This window comes from Gymnoscopelus braueri (genome assembly GCF_963280865.1).
Source record: "Gymnoscopelus braueri genome assembly, chromosome: 23".
NCBI classification, from domain to species: Eukaryota; Metazoa; Chordata; class Actinopteri; order Myctophiformes; family Myctophidae; genus Gymnoscopelus; species Gymnoscopelus braueri.
Window position 1 is genome coordinate 32176889 of NC_137625.1, and position 19887 is coordinate 32196775.

Below are 19887 nucleotides of genomic sequence, written 5' to 3' on the forward strand. Positions count from 1 at the left end.
AATAAATTGCCAACGTTTCTCTTAGTGGGAAGCAGTACCTCTCGCTAACACACTAAAGCTGTATAGGTTACTGATCATACTGTTTTGTCTACTTGTAAATGAGCTCATTTTATACATGAGTTACAGAATGTAGCTTTACAAACTGATTGGAAATGAAGTTAACTGTATAGAAAGAATAGAAGTTTTAATTTCCTATTTTGCTATTTTGGACTGCCTATGTCCACAGTGATAAACATGTACAGATGATCCTTCTCAACCTTGTTGATGGTATATGTGAGGGAGCTGATCCCATCATCTTCCATGGTCGATGAGGTTTTAGAGACCTTTTCAACATTCTGGAGATTAACCTCATTATGCAAGTCTCCTTCATGCTTGATCATTTTGAACCTCCCAGTAACCATGTCGGGCCGAGAGACCGTCATGGATTTTATGGCAGTTCTTTGGTAGAGATCGTCATCCTCGCCGCCCCAGCCCCAGTAGTCATTTGAGAAGCCATTCACGGTCACGTACTGCTCTGTGGTCAACGACACGACCCCTCCAAAGCTTTTTAGGGAGGGCAGACGGAACTTAAATTTGTCAATAGCCACAGACAGGTGTCTGGGATTACTAAAACAGCCGTAGATGTTACGGTCATCGATAGGGATTAGATCCACATCAGAGAAGACAAAGCAGGAGTAATTGTACGCCTTCAGTGCCTGGACAAAGCCTACGTTCATCAGTTTGGCCCTGTTGAAAGTCCCCTCTCCGTCCTGGTTAATGACGTACACTCCATAGTCCAGCTGTTGGCGCTGCAGGATGGGATGGACGTAGTAAAGCCACTGTATCAGGTGTTGGCTCCGATTGCGGAACGGAATGATGATTGCCACCTAAAAGGAAGAACATTTAATAAGATTCTCAACCATCCTTCAATGTTACATGATGGTACTGGGGGTATAGTGAAGACATGCGGGAGAAGACTGATGACCTGCAAGACACTCACTGATTCACACTCACTAACAGTGGTGGAGATTCTAAGTACATGTACTCAGGTATTGTACTTAAGTACAATTTTGAGGTACTTTTACTTTACTGGAGTATTTTCGATTTTCAGTACTTTTACTTTTTTTTACTTTACTTTACCTCTACTACACTACATCTCAGAGGCAAATATTGTACTTTTACTCCACTACAGTTATTTAAAAACGTACTAATTAGTTTGTAGATTTGAATTATTATTACAAAACATACATTAACCATTTCAGCCCTATCTAAACTTTGGCTATTTGAAAAAAAGCCAATCAACAGGCTCACAATGTTGCGATGCGACCAATTGTGAGCTTTTAGATCTAATATTTTCAAAAGATCTTTGTACATTTTATACATATGATACCTTGTGAAACAGGACATTCTGCATAATACTTTTACTTTTGGTACTTTAAGTATATTTTGATGCCAATGCTTTTGTACTTTTACTCAAGTCGATTTTGAATTCTGGACTTTTACTTGTAACAAGAGTATTTCTACATTGCAGTATTGATACTTTTACTCAAGTATATCATTTTTGTACTTTTTTCCACCACTGCTCACTAACTCACAACACTCACATTCACTCATGCAAAATTCAACCAATTATATTATAGTCTGGTGGTTTGTATCGTCCTCCCTCACGTAAATCTCTTGTCCTCCCCCAAGAGTTAAAGTCTGTACAGCATCTATGGCGTAACAATAAAGTTAGCGTAATTTTGTGCTGTAGTCCTGAGAAGCCAGAATTCAGTGTTGATGCATTAGAGGGTGTTGTGGGCTTAATTTTATGACACATTTGTGATAGGGCCACCTATTCTGACTGCATTCTACACTCAATGAACAGAGGGGGGCCTGGGGGCGGAGATAACGTATCACGTGGCTTTGGAGGGGAGCAGATCTACAAGGTCTCAACATGTCACGCTGCAACACGTTGTGGGTTTGTAGATCGGCAATGTGGATAAAAAATAAATGAATAAAACAGTGGGGAAAAATTGGTGTGGGAGTTGGGGGGGGGGAATCAGGCGCTTATGAAAAGTCATTAACAGCCATTTCTGTGCTCTTTTCATTGTCTTCACACAAATTACAAATTATACTATGTGTTCACAAAGCTGTCAGCACGTTGCTATGTATATGACAATATGTTGTCAAAGTGTTATGTTCCCAGACAAACGTCCCGGTACTGTTTGATAATGGGAAAATGTAAACATGCCACTGTCACAATGAGAACATACCTCCCCAGGTGTATGAACGTGAATAACTGTGTGTGTGTGTGTGTGTGTGTGTGTGTGTGTGTGTGTGTGTGTGTGTGTGTGTGTGTGTGTGTGTGTGTGTGTGTGTGTGTGTGTGTGTGTGGGGGGGGGGGTAAGGTGAATGGGTTTATTGCACCAGCCAGTGGCTGTCAGTGGTTCTAATGTTCCATCCATGTGGTATCGGCAAGGAAGTTCACTTTCACTTCCAGCCTCAGGTGGTAATACCATACTCATGGCAGAGCTTGGGTGCTTCTGCTTACATAGAGTACATCACCCAATAACAATGACAGGCTGTGCTCCTGTTCAGCCTGTTGGATTAGCGTCAGTGAGAAGAGGGGCTTGTAGACGACCTTCAGGGCCATGAGGGCTTTTTTCTCAAACTAGACCAGTGCAAATGGCATTGGGTTACTAGGGGACGAGGCAAGTCGGGAACGATGCAAGTTGGAAATGCATGCCCCGGCGCACAGTTATACAATACCCGTTGCAGCTGTTGTCAGAGTACTTGCTGTATACCTGTTGTTAGAGTATCCGGTGAGCCACAGACAATGCATATAACCTCATGTAACCCTGTGATATCATAATGCAATGTCAGAGTGTGACATCATAATGTTATTATCATAATAATAATAATAATAACTTCAGTTTATACAGCGTCTTTCAAAAACCCAAGCACGCAAGCCGTAAGGTTTATATAACTGTCTGTGTGCCTATAATAGTCTCCATATACTCTGGGCATGTTACGTTTGTGTTATTATACTGTAACTGTCCATGAGCCAGAATAGTCTCCATATATAGGCATGTTGCGTTTGCGATGGGTCAGTCGGTTAGTAAAAAATGGCCAAGAAGTTTAGGGATAATGGTTGAGGCACCGGCGAAGATATGGCCCTATGACTAAAACTAAATCAAAACTTCGCTGTCAAAATTAACACTGGTGAAACCCCCAGCATATAAGCGCTCTCCAAAGCACCGTACTGCGCTCATAACCACAGTGGAAAACCCCTACAATTAGGGAGGGGGGAAGGTGGAGTGGCCTGGTCAATCTGGTCGAGGTTTTGTGGGACAATGGTGTTGGGAGGGGGGGTTGTCATTCAAGAGTCCTTTTTATTTAGGATTTTTTTTGTTTTGCTGGGGGGGGGGGGGGGAGTATAGGCTTTGGTTATTGGGGAATCTACCCGGTCTCAGTTTGCCGCTGCAGGGGGCATGTGTCCCACATAAGGAGGCATGACTGATTTTAAGCAGGTCACTCACACCTGGCCTGAATCAGACTAAATGGACTCAGAGCTATTAGGTGTGACTTACAATATTACACGAGAGGGTGTGCTTTACCGCCATTATTGGCACGCCAGTGATGCGGTCAGGAACGAGGCGAAGCCGAGTTCCGCGAGCATCACTGAAGTGCCAATAATGTAAGGTAAAGCACACCCTCGAGTGTAATATTGCGATATACAACAGTTACCAACAAAACACATCCAAATGTATTCATATTGTGGGGCAATTCATAATAAAAAAATTTCGCTATTATCCGTTCCCCTGTAAAGAGAAGAGTTTTTTTGACTGAGACATTAAATAGTCCCTGTAGCAGCGCTCTGAGGCACCGTCTCATCAACACAGCTGAGCTATCAATGCTTGCGCAGTGGAATGAATTCCAGTAGGCTATATGCTCCGTCGTACGACCGTGTCACGTGGCCAAAATAAATGATCTACAAGCTGACAACGCGTCGCGATGGCGACGCGTTGTGAACTTGTAGATCGGCTATTTTCGCCGTGCGATACCTGGCGACGCGTTGTGAACTTGTAGATCGGCTATTTTCGCCGTGCTGTTTGTTTTCCTACCGTGGGACAGCGTGACGTCACAGTACAGCTGTGCCATATATGGTCTAATCAGGTGCGGACTGCAGTGCGGAGTGATTTATTAATGTGATTAGGCCCGTGCTATCATGCTGGTTTGAAGCACGGCTAGATAGCTATTTCAACCAATCAGATTGCTTGGTCGGAACTACCTGTTGTATAATACTGCACACGTTGTGCATGGAGTTGGATGCAAACAGGATAAATCCTCCCCACGCCAGTGGTGGAAAGTAACTAAGTACATTTTGTTTTGACTACGAGCAGATTAAAATACATTATAATTACAATGCATCATAGGAAGCTCATGTCTACTGACTGTTTGGGTAGTTTAATCCTTTTTTTTTGCTGTGCAACCAGGCTGCAAAAATTACAGTCTTTCACTGACGGTGTTAATTGTTCTGAGCGCGTGGACCATAGTTTGTGTCAAATCAATTGGGGAAAAAACATTAGATCCATCACAGCATATATAAATGGACACAGAACAAGCCCTTCCCCATTATCCTTTCATCCCTCCATTAACCCATTCAATCCGGGAACGCATACTGTGTCATTTTAGATGTTGGCTATAACCATTATTTTATACTTTGGCTATTCAAAAATAGCAGATATACAAGCTCATAGGATAGCGCGGCAGCGCTATGATCTTGTAGATCTGCTATTTTTTTTAAACTGGAACATTTTTGGCAAATTTATGAATATATATATTTTTAAAGGGAACATTTTGGACTAAAATCTTTGCTTCTGGGGGTCCTTGGAACACAATATTTTCAGATGGGGGTTTGCGGCCAAATACATGTACTTGACATGAAAACGTTTGAGAACCACTGATATAGCAAAAAAAAAAAAAGAAGACATTTGTAGAATCCCCAGAAGCAAAGATTTGAGTTAAAATGTTAGCTTTAAAAAAAATATATATATATGTGTGTATATATATATATATATATATATATATATATATATATATATATATGTATAGGTATAGGTATAGGTATATGTATATGTATATATATATATATATATATATATATATATATATATATATATATATATATATATAAAATATATATATATTCATACATTTTTCAAAAATAGCAGATCTACAAGATCATAGCGCTGCCGTGCTATCCTATGAGCTTGCTATTTTTGAATAGCCAAAGTATAAAATATGTATGTATATATTAAAAGATTCACAATTTTGTAGACATGCTATTTTTGAATAGCCAAATCTAAAAATGACACGGATGCGTTCCCGCTCTTAATGGGTTAATGTATACCCACCTTATGATGTGAAATACAGTCTGGTGGTTTGTATCGTCCTCCCTCACGTAAATCTCTTGTCCTCCCCCAAGAGTTAAAGTCTGTCCTCACAGACTCCATGGTTCTGCTCCAGTTGAACTCCACATGAAGTGGACCCACCAGGCGAGGAGGGTTCTCTGGACAGGACGGCAGAACCTTCTGTACATCGGTTGGGTTTGCTGTGTGGGTTCTGTTGAGCCAGTGGTCTCGTGTTTGTTCAGTTAGCAGCCTGTCTCTTGTCATCCTCTGAATGACATTGATGTCTCTGGAACACAGCCACAACCCACATAACACATTCAACAATATTAGAAGCAGTATGACCAGTCTTATCTGCATGTTTGCTATCCCTCTCCCCAGTTTAGTGGCAAGATGTGGAAACAATCGATGGTGTGAGGAAAGAAGAGTGGTCTACAGCTATAAACGTCCTTAAACCCAGGGGGTTTAAGGACGTTTAAAGCTATCAGGTAGCAGAAATGCTACTGGACAGGTTTTTGTCATCCCTTGTGAACTGACCATTTCTCTCTCTCTCTCTCTCTCTCTCTCTCTCTCTCTCTCTCTCTCTCTCTCTCTCTCTCTCTCTCTCTCTCTCTGTCTCTGTCTCTGTCTCTGTGTCTGTCTCTCTCTCTCTCTCTCTCTCTCTGTGTGTGTGTGTGTGTGTGTGTGTGTGTGTGTGTGTGTGTGTGTGTGTGTGTGTGTGTCTGTGTGTCTCGCTTTCTCTCTCTCATTTATAATAAATAACAAGGAGAATGCAGAGTGCATGTTACCTTGTACAATCAGAATATTTTGTGTTTTGTACACAAAATGAATCAGATTTATGAATGCCATGTTTGCCGTTTGTGCACGTACAGTGCCTGTAAACGTTTAACATCAAATCCCAACTCCTCCTGAGTGTACAATATAGTGGCAGATGTGGAACAATCCATAGTACATGGACAGTGGTGTAAAGAGAGAGTGGTGTCAACAGAAGTTGAAGAAGAGCTATTTTTTTTTGCAATTTTCTGACAGTGTGCGGTTCCTCTTCTTTGATTTAACCATCAGAGATCTCCTCCTAAATTGTGCATTTTTTACTTACGCACCTGTCGCCAGCCTTTGAGGTGTGTGGCATCGGCCTCCTTCACAGAAGTCAACAGAAGCCTGAAATATTTGATAGTCACATAACTCATGCAGACATAAATCCATTCCTGGATGTGAATGCATTATACAGAGAGACAGAACTGCTTTACTCATTAGTAGTCAATGAATGCATCGATTTACAGTAATTATATAGCACACTGACATGGCTGATGTTACCTTGCCCTGTTCACATGTTTTAAGCCAATGTTACCTTGGTTAAAGAGCGTATCTGATTTCTTAAACATCTTATCTTTAAAAAAAGATGACCACAAACGGTCAGTTAAGTTGTAATAACTGTACTGCACTGCTAGTGTTTACTTCTAAATTCCAGGAACTGATAAGAAGCTCCATGATCCGGATATCGTTGTCGCCACTCGATATTACTGGTCTGAAGGTCCTTCTGACCTGGGGGTTTCTAGCTGTTAAAGCACATTAAGCTACCTGACAGGTTTTTGGAAGTGGTGCACGACATGAGCCAGACAAGATTTCATTATCGAAAGAGTGGGCAAAACCATACCTATATTAAATTGTTCATAGGGTCAATACGAGTAAATAAATATATGATAACCTCTCCACAGGAGCAGCTTTTTCATGGTTATCACACATTTTGTTATTTTTCCCATACGTACATGACAGGTGAAAAAATGACAAAATTTAAAAAAGAGTTATCATAATGAAACTTCCTGAGTTGATTACTTACATGAAGACAATGATTTATCGTATTACAAGTTTTCTGAAATTGTATATTTAAATATGCAAATTAGGCATTAGGAAAATTTTCAGAATCAACATTGGAACATTGGACAACATTCTTATTTCATTTTGTTAAGATGCTGGAGTCAAAGGTTTTTAACGAGGGAATATTCAATATCTGGCTCAATTTTGGGGCTCTGGCTCATGGACTAAATGCCTCATTTGCATATTTAAATATACAATTTCAGAAAACTTGTAATACAATAAATCATTGTCTTCATGTAAGTAATCAACTGGGGAAGTTTCATTATGATAACAATTTTTTTAATTTTGTCATTTTTTCACCTGTCATGTACGTATGGGGAAAATAACAAAATGTGTGATAACCATGAAAAAGCTGCTCCTGTGGAAAGGTTATCATATATTTATTTACTCGTATTGACCCTATGAACAATTTAATATGCGGCCCATAGTGCAGGAGACTCTCCTGTTTCTGAAGCCTGAGGCGGCTTGATGGACGAGTACACCTTCTGGACATGATGCTAGGACGTCGCAGGGACTTATCCCCAATCCAACCCTTGATACTGAGTGCCAAGCAGGGAGGCAATTGGTCCCATTTTGTGACCCGGCCGCAGTGGCGTAAAGTAACTAAGTACACTTACTCAAGTATCAAGTACTGTACCTAATTTTGAGGTATTTTTTACTTTACTGGAGTAGTTCCAATTGTCTGTACTTTTACTTCTACTCCACTACTGTACATCTTGGAGGCAAATATTGTACTTTTGCTCCACTACTATTGTTTGAAAACTTTAGTTACTAGTTTACTTTGCAGATATAAATTGTTATATTATAAAACATACATTAACCACTTTAGCCCTATTTTATACCTAGGCTATTTGAAAATAACCGATCTACAAGCTCACAACGCGTCGCATCATGTGACGTTGTGAGCTTGTAGAGCTGCTATTTTCAAACATTTTAGCACTTTTACTTTTGGTACCTTAAGTATATTTTGATACCAATAATTTTGTACTTTTACTCAAGTACATTTTTAATGGAGGACTTTTTTTTTGTAACAGAGTGCTTCTACATTGCAGTCAGTATTGATACTTTTACTTAAGTAAAACATTTGAGTACTGCCCGGCCAGGGAATTGAACCTTTGGAGCGAGGCCGCCGGATTTGACCCGGGGCGAGGGTGTTTTAGGACGACGATTCTTCCATTTCTGAATGGACAGAAGAAGGACGCTTTCCTTTTTGCTTGATATTGTTTGATGGCGAAACGATCATGATACACATGAAAGAAGACCCTTCACAGCTAATAGAGAATTTTCAATTTTAAGAATCGGTTCAGAATTGAATGAGTATACGGCTATAAATGTGAACCTCTTTCTGCTATAAATATGCATCCACCGTTCTGCGCGCCCGCCAGCTGCGACGTTTCCTTTTTGCCACACATCTACACTTCATGGAGTACATTATTTTGTACCGAATTAACCTAATGAACCGAATTAAAGTAAGAAAAACCCCAAATAAAAGGGAAGAAACCTGCAAAACAAAAAAACGACACAGCAGAAATGCTGCCAGACCACCGGCTCCCTCGGTGGTTCCTCACGTGGCTCCAGTTCGCTTGAGACTGCGTGCCTCCGTCATGGTCCGAAACCTTTTTAAGTCATCTCCGTTGGTAGGCCAGTATGTCTTGATAACACCCAATGAATGGTCTGATATATCGCGGATAATTAAGTAAAAAAATTACTTTTCAGGATACCAATTGAAAATAGCACAAACAAAATCTGAATTCCAATTAAAAAATAGCAGATCTACAAGCTCAAAATCTTTTTTCAATATATTTTTAATTATTCAACACCCCCCACCAAATAAATAAACAAACAAACAAACAAACAAACAAACAAACAAACAAACAACAAACAAGGTATGAATCGAACCGTGAGTCAAAACTTGAGGACTGAACCGAATCGTGGATTTAAGGAATCATTCCATAATCCATAAATATACAAATTACCAAAACAATAATCTTTACTTCAATTGGCATTTTCATAATCATGCCTAAAAGCAGTAGAAGGACAAAAAAAATTGCTTAACACATTTAGACCTGTAAAGAATCATTTAGGCTACAAATTTTTTAATTTTTTCGACTATCCAAAGATTGTAGATCTACAAGCTCATAGCGCGGCACCGAGTGCCGCGCTACGAGCTTGTAGATCTGCTATTTAAAAAAAATCAAAAATCAAATCAAATCTTTGCTTCTGGGGATTCTACAAATGTCTTCTAAATCCTACAGCTTAAAAAAATATATAGTTTCTATATCAGTGGTTCTCAAACTTTCATATCAAGGACCCCCAAAATCTATGTATTTGGCCGCGGACACCCATCTAAAAAATATTTTGTTCCAGGGACCACCAGAAGCAAAGATTTGAGTTAATGTTTCCTTTAAAAAATATATATTTATTCAAATATTTGCACATTATGTTGAAGATTTTTCAAACAAGCTCATATAGCGCGGCACTTGGTGCAGCGCTATGAGCTTGTATATCTGCTATTTTTGAATAGCCAAAGAAATCTTAAAATGACACAGATGCGTTCCCCGTCTCATATGGATTAATCAGTTAACACAATGATGACCAGGTTATCCCAGTGCCCTGCATTATATGCGGGTTAATCTCTCAATACCTTTTTTAGATTTATTTGGCTATTCAAAAATAGCAGATATACAAGCTCATAGCGTGGCACCGAGTGCCGCGCTATGAGCTTGTAGATCTGCTATTTCTGAAAAATCGTGAGAATGTGTGCAAATCTTTGAACACTTTTTTTTAAAGCAAGCATTTGTGCTTCTGGGGATTCTACAAATGTTTTCTGAATCCTAACACATGCATATCAGTGGTGCTCCAACTATTCCATGTCAAGGATCCCCAAAATGATATGTATTTGGCTGTGGACCCCCATCTCAAAATATGTTGTTCTAGGGACCCCCCAGAAGCACAGATCAGAGTATATATATATATATATATATATATATATATATATATATATATATATATATATATATATATATATATATATATATATATATATATATATATATATATATATATATGTATATATATATATATATATAAATCTAAAATGATTTGAGTGAATCAAAAACATTACTGATTACTGATTGTTTTTATCTCAAGTAATCAAGTGTGCAATTATATTGTACATCATAACCTGCAGAAATAAAGGGTTAAATGGACAGAAGAAGGACGTAACTGAAAGTTACTTGACAAAAGTGGAACATTGTATACTATATTATTTATCTTTCCCATTGTAAAGGCCTGGAAAGAGACTATCATTGTACTTCTCAGTATTGTAGGGGGGGGGGCAAACTTGGAGCCCCCAAATTGTCAAATCCGCCACTGTGTTGGCATATAGGCTCCATACACCATCATCTATTTTGGACCGCCAAGGTCAACAGTGAGAAAAGTGTAGAGCTTATCCATCTCAATCTTGTTGACGGTGTATGCAAGGGTGTTGAACCCATCTTTTTCCATGGTCCATCTGGTTCTGGCGATCTGGTCAAATCTTTGGGGATTCGGATCATTATGCAAGTCTGCGTCGTGCCTGATCATTTTGAACCTCCCAGTCACCATGTCAGGCCGAGAGACGGACGTGAATTTTGCGGCCGTTCTACTGTAGATATCGTCGTCCTCGCCGCCCCAGCCCCAGTAGTCGTTTGGGAATCCGTTAATGGTCAAGTACTGCCGTTTGGAGAACGACACTACCCCTCCAAAGAGGGCTGCGTAGGGCAACATGAAATTAAATTTGTCAATAGCCACAGATAGGTGTCTGGGCTTACTAAAGCAGCCATAGATGTTACGGTCATCGATAGGGATTATATCCACGTCGGAGAAGACAAAGCAGGTGTAATTGTCCTTCATTGCCTCCGCAAAGCCTACGTTCATCAGTTTGGCCCTGTTGAAAGTCCCCTCTCCGTCCTGGTTAATGACGTACACTCCATAGTCCAGCTGTTGGCGCTGCAGGATGGGATGGAGGTAGTGAAGCCACTGTATCAGGTGTTGATGTCGATTGCGGAACGGAATGATGATTGCCACCTAAAAGAAAAGAAATGCAAAGAGTGGGTGAAATGTTCTTTTTTTAGAGTGTGTGTGTGTGTCTGTTTGTGAACAGCTAATCTCTATTACCGTTGGCCCGGTCACTGCGAAACTGAGCACACACACTCCCTGGATGCCAAAGCCGAACCTCTGCCTGTAATTTTTAAGATTGGCCTGTTATAGCGCCACCAGTCTCACCTACATTTTCACTGCTTGTACCTGTATGAGTAAGTGACATAAATCCCTTTCTTGATTGTCTTGATTCATGATGTCATGCCTGACTGTTCTTTTCTTTAGCCCAGGGGTCTTCAACAGGGTGCAGAGATACTGCAGGGGGGATGCCAAACCTTTGTGTAATAGGAACTTTATTTCGTAGTTTATTAACTACTTGAACCCTCAAATCCCTATTCTGCGGGGAATATTTGCAGAAAATAGCCGAACTACAAGTTCACAACGCGTCACAGACGCGTTGTCAGCTTGTAAGTCATGTGATCGGCTTGTAGATCGGCTACAGGGAAAAAAGAGCAGACCAACTACCGAACCAAAGGTCAAGTTTAAGTATTGACAGTGGGGGGGGGGGGGGGGGCCTGAAAAACATTGAAGACCCCTGCTTTAGCCTAATCAGGCATGACATTTCCTGGCAATGTTATGCCTGATTGATGTCTGATTGTTTGGTCTGATATCTATTTATCTATATATATTTCATCATTAATGTTTCACAAAGACATACTTACCTTTGCTATGCAAAGCATGGACATAACGTTATGTGTATTTGCATTGCGTCATTGGACCCAATCATATTAACATTTGATCAGTGTGATTTGTCACACCTATTCCGGTCATGCACTTCGGGAAGCAGGAAATAAGCTGACTTGACCCAACCGAGCACCAAAGACAAACATACAGAGGATTTATTGGTGTGACTGTCACTGTAATAAAACCTCAGTATGTTTGACGCATAAGAGGAAGCTACTTCACAGTCCCATCAAACAGACCAATATATTTGGATAGTTTTAGTTTGTATCAGGCCTGCATGAACTTCGTCATTTTTCATTAATTTGGAATTTCGTAATTTTTATAGGGCACAAAGGCCAAATGCCAGGGCAGGAAGGCCATCAAATAAAACACGATGTTAGTCCATTGAAATAATTAATTGAATTTAAGAGTTAAGGATTTTAATGTAATAAGTAGACTATCTGCAGTGAAATAAATAAATGATGGTATTTACAATCTTGATCAATGCTCAGCCTTCCACCAATCAAAGTCACTGGATCGGTTTAAAGATGGGGACTCAGGGGAGTTAAGAATTCAGAATCTCAACAAAAGACGCTGGTGTCTACATGACAAGAAAGAGACACTGGTGTCTACATGACAAGAAAGAGACACTGGTGTCTACTTATCGACAAGAAAGAGACACTGGTGTCTACATGACAAGAAAGAGACACTGGTGTCTACATATTGACAAGAAAGAGACACTGGTGTCTACATATTGACAAGAAAGAGACACTGGTGTCTACATATTGACAAGAAAGAGACAATGGTGTCTACATGACAAGAAAGAGACACTGGTGTCTACATGACAAGAAAGAGACACTGGTGTCTACATGACAAGAAAGAGACACTGGTGTCTACATATTGACAAGAAAGAAACACTGGTGTCTACATATTGACAAGAAAGAGACACTGGTGTCTACATATTGACAAGAAAGAGACACTTCTACATATTGACAAGAAAGAGACACTTCTACATATTGACAAGAAAGAGACACTTCTACATATTGACAAGAAAGAGACAGAGGAGAACGTGGTACAGTCAGCTGTACCACTTTCAATCCATTATGGAATATGTATTTACTCACACTCAGAACAACTCAATCTCCATTCCTTTAATCCCTCCATTAATGTACTCACCTTATGATGTGAAATACAGTCTGGTGGTCTGTATCGCCCTCCCTCAAGTAGAGTAGAGTTCAAGTCTCTCCTCAGAGACTCCATGGTTCTGCTCCAGTTAAACTCCACATGAAGTGGACCCACCAGGTGAGGAGGGTTCTCAGGACAGGACGACAGACCCTCTTGTACTGTAATACTTTTGTTTGCATTCTGGGTATTGTTGAGGCCGTCACTGGGTATTGTTGAGGCCGCATTGTTGAAGTCTTGTACTCGTACAGGTAGCGTGTATCCTGATATGATCTGGAAAAATATGATGTCAGTGGAACGCAGCCATAACCCAAGCAATATCACTAACTGAAACAGCATTATGACCAGTATCACCAGCTTTATCTGCATATTTTCTATCCCTCTCAAATTTAGTGATAAAAAAAAATCGTGACAATCGTCGGTTCAAAGAAATCACATTGATCTAATTCACTGCCGCTCCTGCATTGTGTTCTGTAGCCTTCAGTTGGTTATCACCATGTCGACAGAAACTATATCAGACAGGCATTTAAATTGAGCTGATTGTGACATTGGTCGTAATTTCTGTTAATGTTTAACTTTTTATAACCCCCAGGATGTGTGTGTGTGTGTGTGTGTGTGTGTGTGTGTGTGTGTGTGTGTGTGTGTGTGTGTGTGTGTGTGTGTGTGTGTGTGTGTGTGTGTGTGTGTGTGTGTGTGTGTGTGTGTGTGTGTGTGTGTGTGTGTGTGTGTGTACCTGTGTCATGTGTGTGCTCTCTCTCACGTTGACGTGCATGCAGGGAAAAGGAGATGATCAGCGGTGGACAAAGTACACTAACTACCCCATTATTTGACGGTCAAATATTAATCCATAGTTGATTGCTCAGTATTTTCTTTTTTACTTGAGTTGAAGGATCAGAGTACTTGATTTTAGGAATATTTAAGTATTTAAGAGTACATTTTATTTTTAATGTGAATGCATTTCTATCGGTGCCGCGCTATGAGCTTGTAGATCTGCTATTGCTTTAATAGCCAAAGAAATCTAAAAATCACACCCAGTGTGAAGTGGGCGGTGGTCATCATAGTGATGGAAGCTCACTTCGAAAAAAATGGATTTTTCGAAGTGCATAATCCTATGTATAGGTTATTAATGTCATCATGTGTCTCGCTAGCCAATCACAGTGCTGAATAGAGTCAGCCAATAGAGTCAGCCAATAGAGTCAGCCAATCACAGTACAGCTAGGGGTGTACTAATGAGCCAATCACAATACAGCTAATGAGGTGTCCCAACCCCACTTATAGGGGCGGATACACCGCCCAAAAATGACAAAGATGCTTTTCCCGGTCTTAATGGCTTAAGGGAGACCAAACCAGGGATATAGTGCATGTGATGTAATGTCATAATCATAATCAACTTTACTGTCACATCACATGATTACAGGTGTTAAGTTAGTCATGTGGCCCACAGGGCAAGAGCCTGTTACAAGTATACCCCCTAGCCATGATGTACAAGTACACCCCCTGGACATGACACTAGTATAGTATGCAGAGGCGTATTCACCTTAGAGGCAAGGGTTGCCACCCTAAGTGTGATCTCGCCTCCCTTAGAAAAACACTGACACTTGAGCTCTTGCTCTTGTGTGTGTGTTTCGCCGTGTGTGTGATACGCCACTGATAGTATGTTATGGCCTCCCAATCCAACCCTTGATGCTAGGTGCCAAGCAGGGGGGCATGGGGTCCCATTCTGTGGTATGACCCAGGCCAGGGCTTTGAACCCCAAATCTCAGGGCGGACACTGAGCTGGAACAGGTATAAAGGAGTCGGTAAAATAATCTTTTGTGCGAGCTCTCAAATTTTACAAGTTACAGAAACGGTTAGAAGAGAGAAGGGAGGATAGAGAGAAAATGAACTCGTAACACAGAACAGGTCAAATAAAAGGAAGACACGGCCAAATCAAATATACTACAAAACATATTGGAAGAAAGCTGTTCCCTGGCTGCATTAAGATGACTGGAGGGACATCCTCACCTGTGAGTATACAGCAGGGGTCTGCAACCTTTTTGACATGGTCATGCCATGCTTTTATTTTCTTGATGGTCAGTGTGCCATATCAACATTACATGTTCTTATGACACCACATTTGTTTTAAATATTTTCTTTCACATCAGGACATTGTACTGACGAATAGACTAAGAGCAATAACCCACCTATCTCTGCCTCCCTATAGAGATCAGAGTTTGAATGTAGAATTATGTGCAGGATGTAATTTGCACACAGATGTGAGGGCCGGGGACTTAATTGAAAAATGTTTTTTTTTAAAGAAACATCGTTCCTCTCACACATATGTCAGTGTGCCAGTGATCACCCTCCCCTGTGCCAATGTTGGCACCCGTGCCTAAGGTTGCCCTGCTATACATTATGACCACTAGAGGTCCCCTGGCCCCTTGGCTTAGTGAGTTCAAGTGCATGGTCTATGCGAACATGCATAATCTTTTATTTTCAGTGAATGTATAATTTATTAGTTAAGTTTACCTTGTTTAAAGATCAATCACATAATTAATGGTAGGGTAAGTGATATTGTTTGGTTAAAACAAAACTTTTTTTTTGGCTTAAAATGTTAAAGCTCTATATATGCTCTATAATCATTGCGATGTAAAGCGTTTGTTCAGTAACAGGAGTCTCCCTGTCTCTCCTCTTTAATAAACAGAAAATACATTTTCAGGCGGGTGGCCAAATTTCAGTCAATCAGGAGAGAGTACCCATTTATCAGCTTAAATTGTATAGTGTTCCGGTTCCATTTTGTCCGCTCATTTATTTGTGTCATCACTTCCAATTTAACTTGTTTATCCTGTATCCTGCGTGAGTTCTCTCTCCTTATTGGATAAAATGGGTATCCCGCTTCCCGACCTGATTTTTTTTTTGTTTTCTAAAAAGCTGGAGAGACAACTCCTGTAACTGAACAAACTCTGTATAGATTACGATCAGAATATAGAGCTATTTAACACTTATTTAAACAAAAGAATATCACTTAACCTACCTTTAAACACGAGAAAAACGGAATAACATAATGACATAGAATAGAATATAAAATAGACTTTATTGTCAATATACCGCAATACAACAATATTAAAAGGTACAAACATATATACTCATACTGTACATCAGTAAAACACACACACACACACACACGCACACGCACACACACACACACACACACACACACACACACACACACACACACACACACACACACACACACACACACTAACAGAGAGCTTAACATACTGTACAAATCCATTCAATAGTTCATGACAGTGCCAATCATTTTTAGAGTTCATAATGTTACACAGCCCAGATGCCACTATTGCATGTCCATAATAGCTGTCCCTATTAACTGTTCATAATTCATGTAACGCCAGTATGCATATGACTGGGAGAGTTGAAGTTGCTAAGACAATGCAACTTGAAAAAGTAAAATTATTGAAATTGTCACCAGAACCAAGAACAGGTGTTTTCAATGAATCTAAGTTAAAATGGAGTTTTAAGTTACAATGAGTTTGTATAGGAAGGGTGCGTGTCTGATACAATGAATATAAAATATATAAATACTGAATCAAGCAACTTAAAAACTGTCTTGGCTCACAAAAGCCAGAGTAGACGATGTGAAATATCCCTTTAACGCGGCAGTCGCACAGTTTATAGAGCACAGACTTCGGACTAAGTGACATGTTGTCCATGGGGTGTAGGCTCTATACGTCATCTAGTTTGGGCGGCCAATGTCCACAGTGATAAACGTGTAGAGCTTATCCTTCTCAACCTTGTTTATGGTGTATTGAAGGGAGTTGATACCATCTTTTTGCATGGTCCATGGGGTTTTGGAGAGCTTGGCAAATCTTTGGGGATTAGGGTCATTATGCTGGTCTCTTTCGTGCTTGATCATTGTGAACCTCCCGGTCTGCATGTCGGGCCGAGAAATAGTCATGGATTTTATGGTGATTCTTTTGTATACGTCGTCGTCCTCGCCACCCAGCCCCAAAAGTTATCCGGAAATCCGTTAATGGTCATGTACTGCTCTTTGGAGAACGACACGACTCCTCCAAAGATGGTCGCGTAGGGCAACCTGAAGTTAAATTTGTCAACGGCCACAGACAGGTGTCCAAAAGCTTACCAAAGCAGCCATAGATGTTACGGTCGTCGATAGGGAGTAGATCCACGTCAGAGAAGACAAAGCAGGAGTAATTGTACGCCTTCAGTGCCTGGACAAAGCCTACGTTCATCAGTTTGGCCCTGTTGAAAGTCCCCTCTCTGTCCTGGTTAATGACGTACACTCCATAGTCCAGCTGTTGGCGCTGCAGGATGGGATGGACGTAGTGAAGCCACTGTATCAGGTGTTGATGCCGATTGCGGAACGGAATGATGATTGCCACCTAAAAGAAAAGGGCATTTTTAAATGTTTTTTGAGCACTGAGTTGGGAGAGTGAAGAAATGCAAAAAGTGGGTGAAATTCTCTTTTTTGTCTGAGCTCTCAATATTGCAGGTGCAGAAAGAGGTGCAGAAAGTGAGAATACGGGAGAGAATAGAGGAAAGGAACACAGAACACAAAACAGGTCAATAAAAGGAAGTACCTGCCCACCACCACGGAGGTTGTGGGTGCGAATCCACCGTGGTCCGTGGTGCATCCGGCTTTGTCGGGCGTCTATGCGAACCCAATTGGCCCGTGTTCGGGGGAGGAAAGCAGGGCGGTGAGGGTGATAATGGTCATTGCACCTACTCTTACGGGCTGGGGGCGGCACGTCAGCAGGGAGTGTTTGGTGGGAGGAGTGGGATGAAGGCCCTGCGTCCTCCTGGTGGGGGCTCCTCACTGGTAGGTGAGTTGGTGATACAACAGCAGTGACACAGAAATGTGTGTGGGGAGGAATTCATCTGTTTCTGCAAACACTGACATTTGTAGCACTTGTGTTCCCCTCTATGGGTCTCTTTGACCTACTGTACTCGTGGAGATATCATGCATAAAGTTGAAAACAATCTTGATAGCATCCCATATGGAGCGTCACGCTAAAGTCTTTGCATTAAGGCGCGGAAATCCCTCGCGGGACGGGGGGGTTTTGCCCCCCCCCCCTTAGCTTCTGATTGGACCCCCCCCAAGTCATTTATAATAAAAAAAAAAAGTTAAAATAATATTTGTTTTGATAATAAATCAGTCAAATCAGGCAAAAATATGAATTGAATAACATAACCCTAACCCTAACCCTAAAACCGAAAGTATAACCAAAAACCGAAAAGAAACTAACCAAATCTACCCTACATATTGACAAGAAAGAGACAGAGGAGAACGTGGTACAGTCAGCTGTACTACTTTCAATCCATTATAGAATATGTACTCACACTCAGAACTACTCGATCTCCATTCCTTTAATCCCTCCATTAATGTACTCACCTTATGATGTGAAATACAGTCTGGTGGTCTGTATCGCCCTCCCTCAAGTAGAGTAGAGTTCAAGTCTGTCCTCAGAGACGCCATGGTTCTGCTCCAGTTGAACTCCACATGAAGTGGACCCACCAGGTGAGGAGGGTTCTCAGGACGACAGACCCTCTTGTACTGTAATACTTTTGTTTGCATTCTGGGTACTTTTGTTTCTATTCTGGGTATCGTTGAGGCCAAAGTATTGTACTTGTTCAGGTAGCGTGTATCCTGATATGATCTGGAAAATTTGATGTCCGTGGAACGCAGCCATAACCCAAGCAATATCACTAACTGAAACAGCATTATGACCAGTATCACCAGCTTTATCTGCATCTTTCTTTCCCTCTCGAACAATGGTCGGTTCAAAGAAATCACAGCGATCTAATTCACTGCCGCTCCTGCATTGTGTTCTGTAGCAGTAGTAGACAGTTATTTCAATTGAGCTGGTTGTGACATTGGTCGTAATTTATGTTAATGTTTAAATGTTTATACCCCCCAGGATATGTCTGTATCAGGTGTGTGTGTGTGTGTGTGTGTGTGTGTGTGTGTGTGTGTGTGTGTGTGTGTGTGTGTGTGTGTGTGTGTGTGTGTGTGTGTGTGTGTGTGTGTGTGTGTGTGTGTGTAGTGGTGGAAAAAGTACTTAAATGATTTACTTTTTTAAGTAAAAGTATCAATAATGCAATATAGAAATATAGAATTCAGAATTTACTTGAGTAAAAGTACAAAAGTATTCGCATCAAAGTACTCATCATGCAGAATGTCCCATTTCACGTTTTCAAATTGCAGTTACAAGCTCACAATGTGTCGCATAGAGACACACGGGGACTACAAATTTCACGCCCACTTTTGAGACAGCGCCGCTACTCGAGGTCCGTTAGAACGATGAACTGCAGCTGCCAATGCATTCCCTATGAGAGGATATGAAAGTTAGCCTACTTTTAAAATTATCCTGCATTAACTGAAGACGATATTGATTTAAATAAAAATATGTTTCCAAATGTATGGAGTGTCTTTGTCAACATATCTTCTTGTTTTCTTAATAGTTGATGTGTTTCACATTTAATTTGCCACTTTAACGAGTTACCCATAATGCTAACACAGCAGAGGGTAGACAGCAGACAGGCATTTCAGTGACATCACTGTCTTTACGAGCGCCGAGCGCCGACCGACAGCGTACCCACTGTAGAGGCAGGAGAGGCGGTCGCCTGCCCAACT

The 19887-nt window shown here is 40.8% G+C and overlaps 2 protein-coding genes and 1 pseudogene across 3 annotated transcripts; all 3 read right to left on the minus strand.

Moving 5' to 3' along the window:
• Nucleotides 1-200: 200 nt before the first annotated feature.
• On the minus strand, nt 201-6431 carry LOC308079635 (beta-1,4-galactosyltransferase 1-like; the record flags this gene model as incomplete). The annotated part of the gene is made up of 3 exons (XM_080421187.1): nt 201-866; nt 5379-5661; nt 6400-6431. 3 exons carry the CDS (start codon nt 6429-6431, stop codon nt 201-203), a joined length of 981 nt encoding a protein of 326 aa, XP_080277313.1.
• Nucleotides 6432-10652: 4221 nt separating this feature from the next.
• LOC308079636 (beta-1,4-galactosyltransferase 1-like) lies at nt 10653-13342 on the minus strand (the record flags this gene model as incomplete). The annotated part of the gene is made up of 2 exons (XM_080421188.1): nt 13227-13342; nt 10653-11315 (listed from the first exon to the last, which is right to left on the minus strand). The coding sequence occupies exons 1-2, from the start codon at nt 13308-13310 to the stop codon at nt 10653-10655; spliced, it is 747 nt and encodes a 248-aa protein (XP_080277314.1). The 5' UTR covers nt 13311-13342.
• Nucleotides 13343-16953: 3611 nt separating this feature from the next.
• LOC308079358 (beta-1,4-galactosyltransferase 1-like) lies at nt 16954-18761 on the minus strand (annotated as a pseudogene). The gene is made up of 2 exons: nt 18646-18761; nt 16954-17635 (listed from the first exon to the last, which is right to left on the minus strand). The product of its transcript is annotated as a beta-1,4-galactosyltransferase 1-like (transcript).
• Between the last annotated feature and the right edge of the window lie 1126 nt (nt 18762-19887).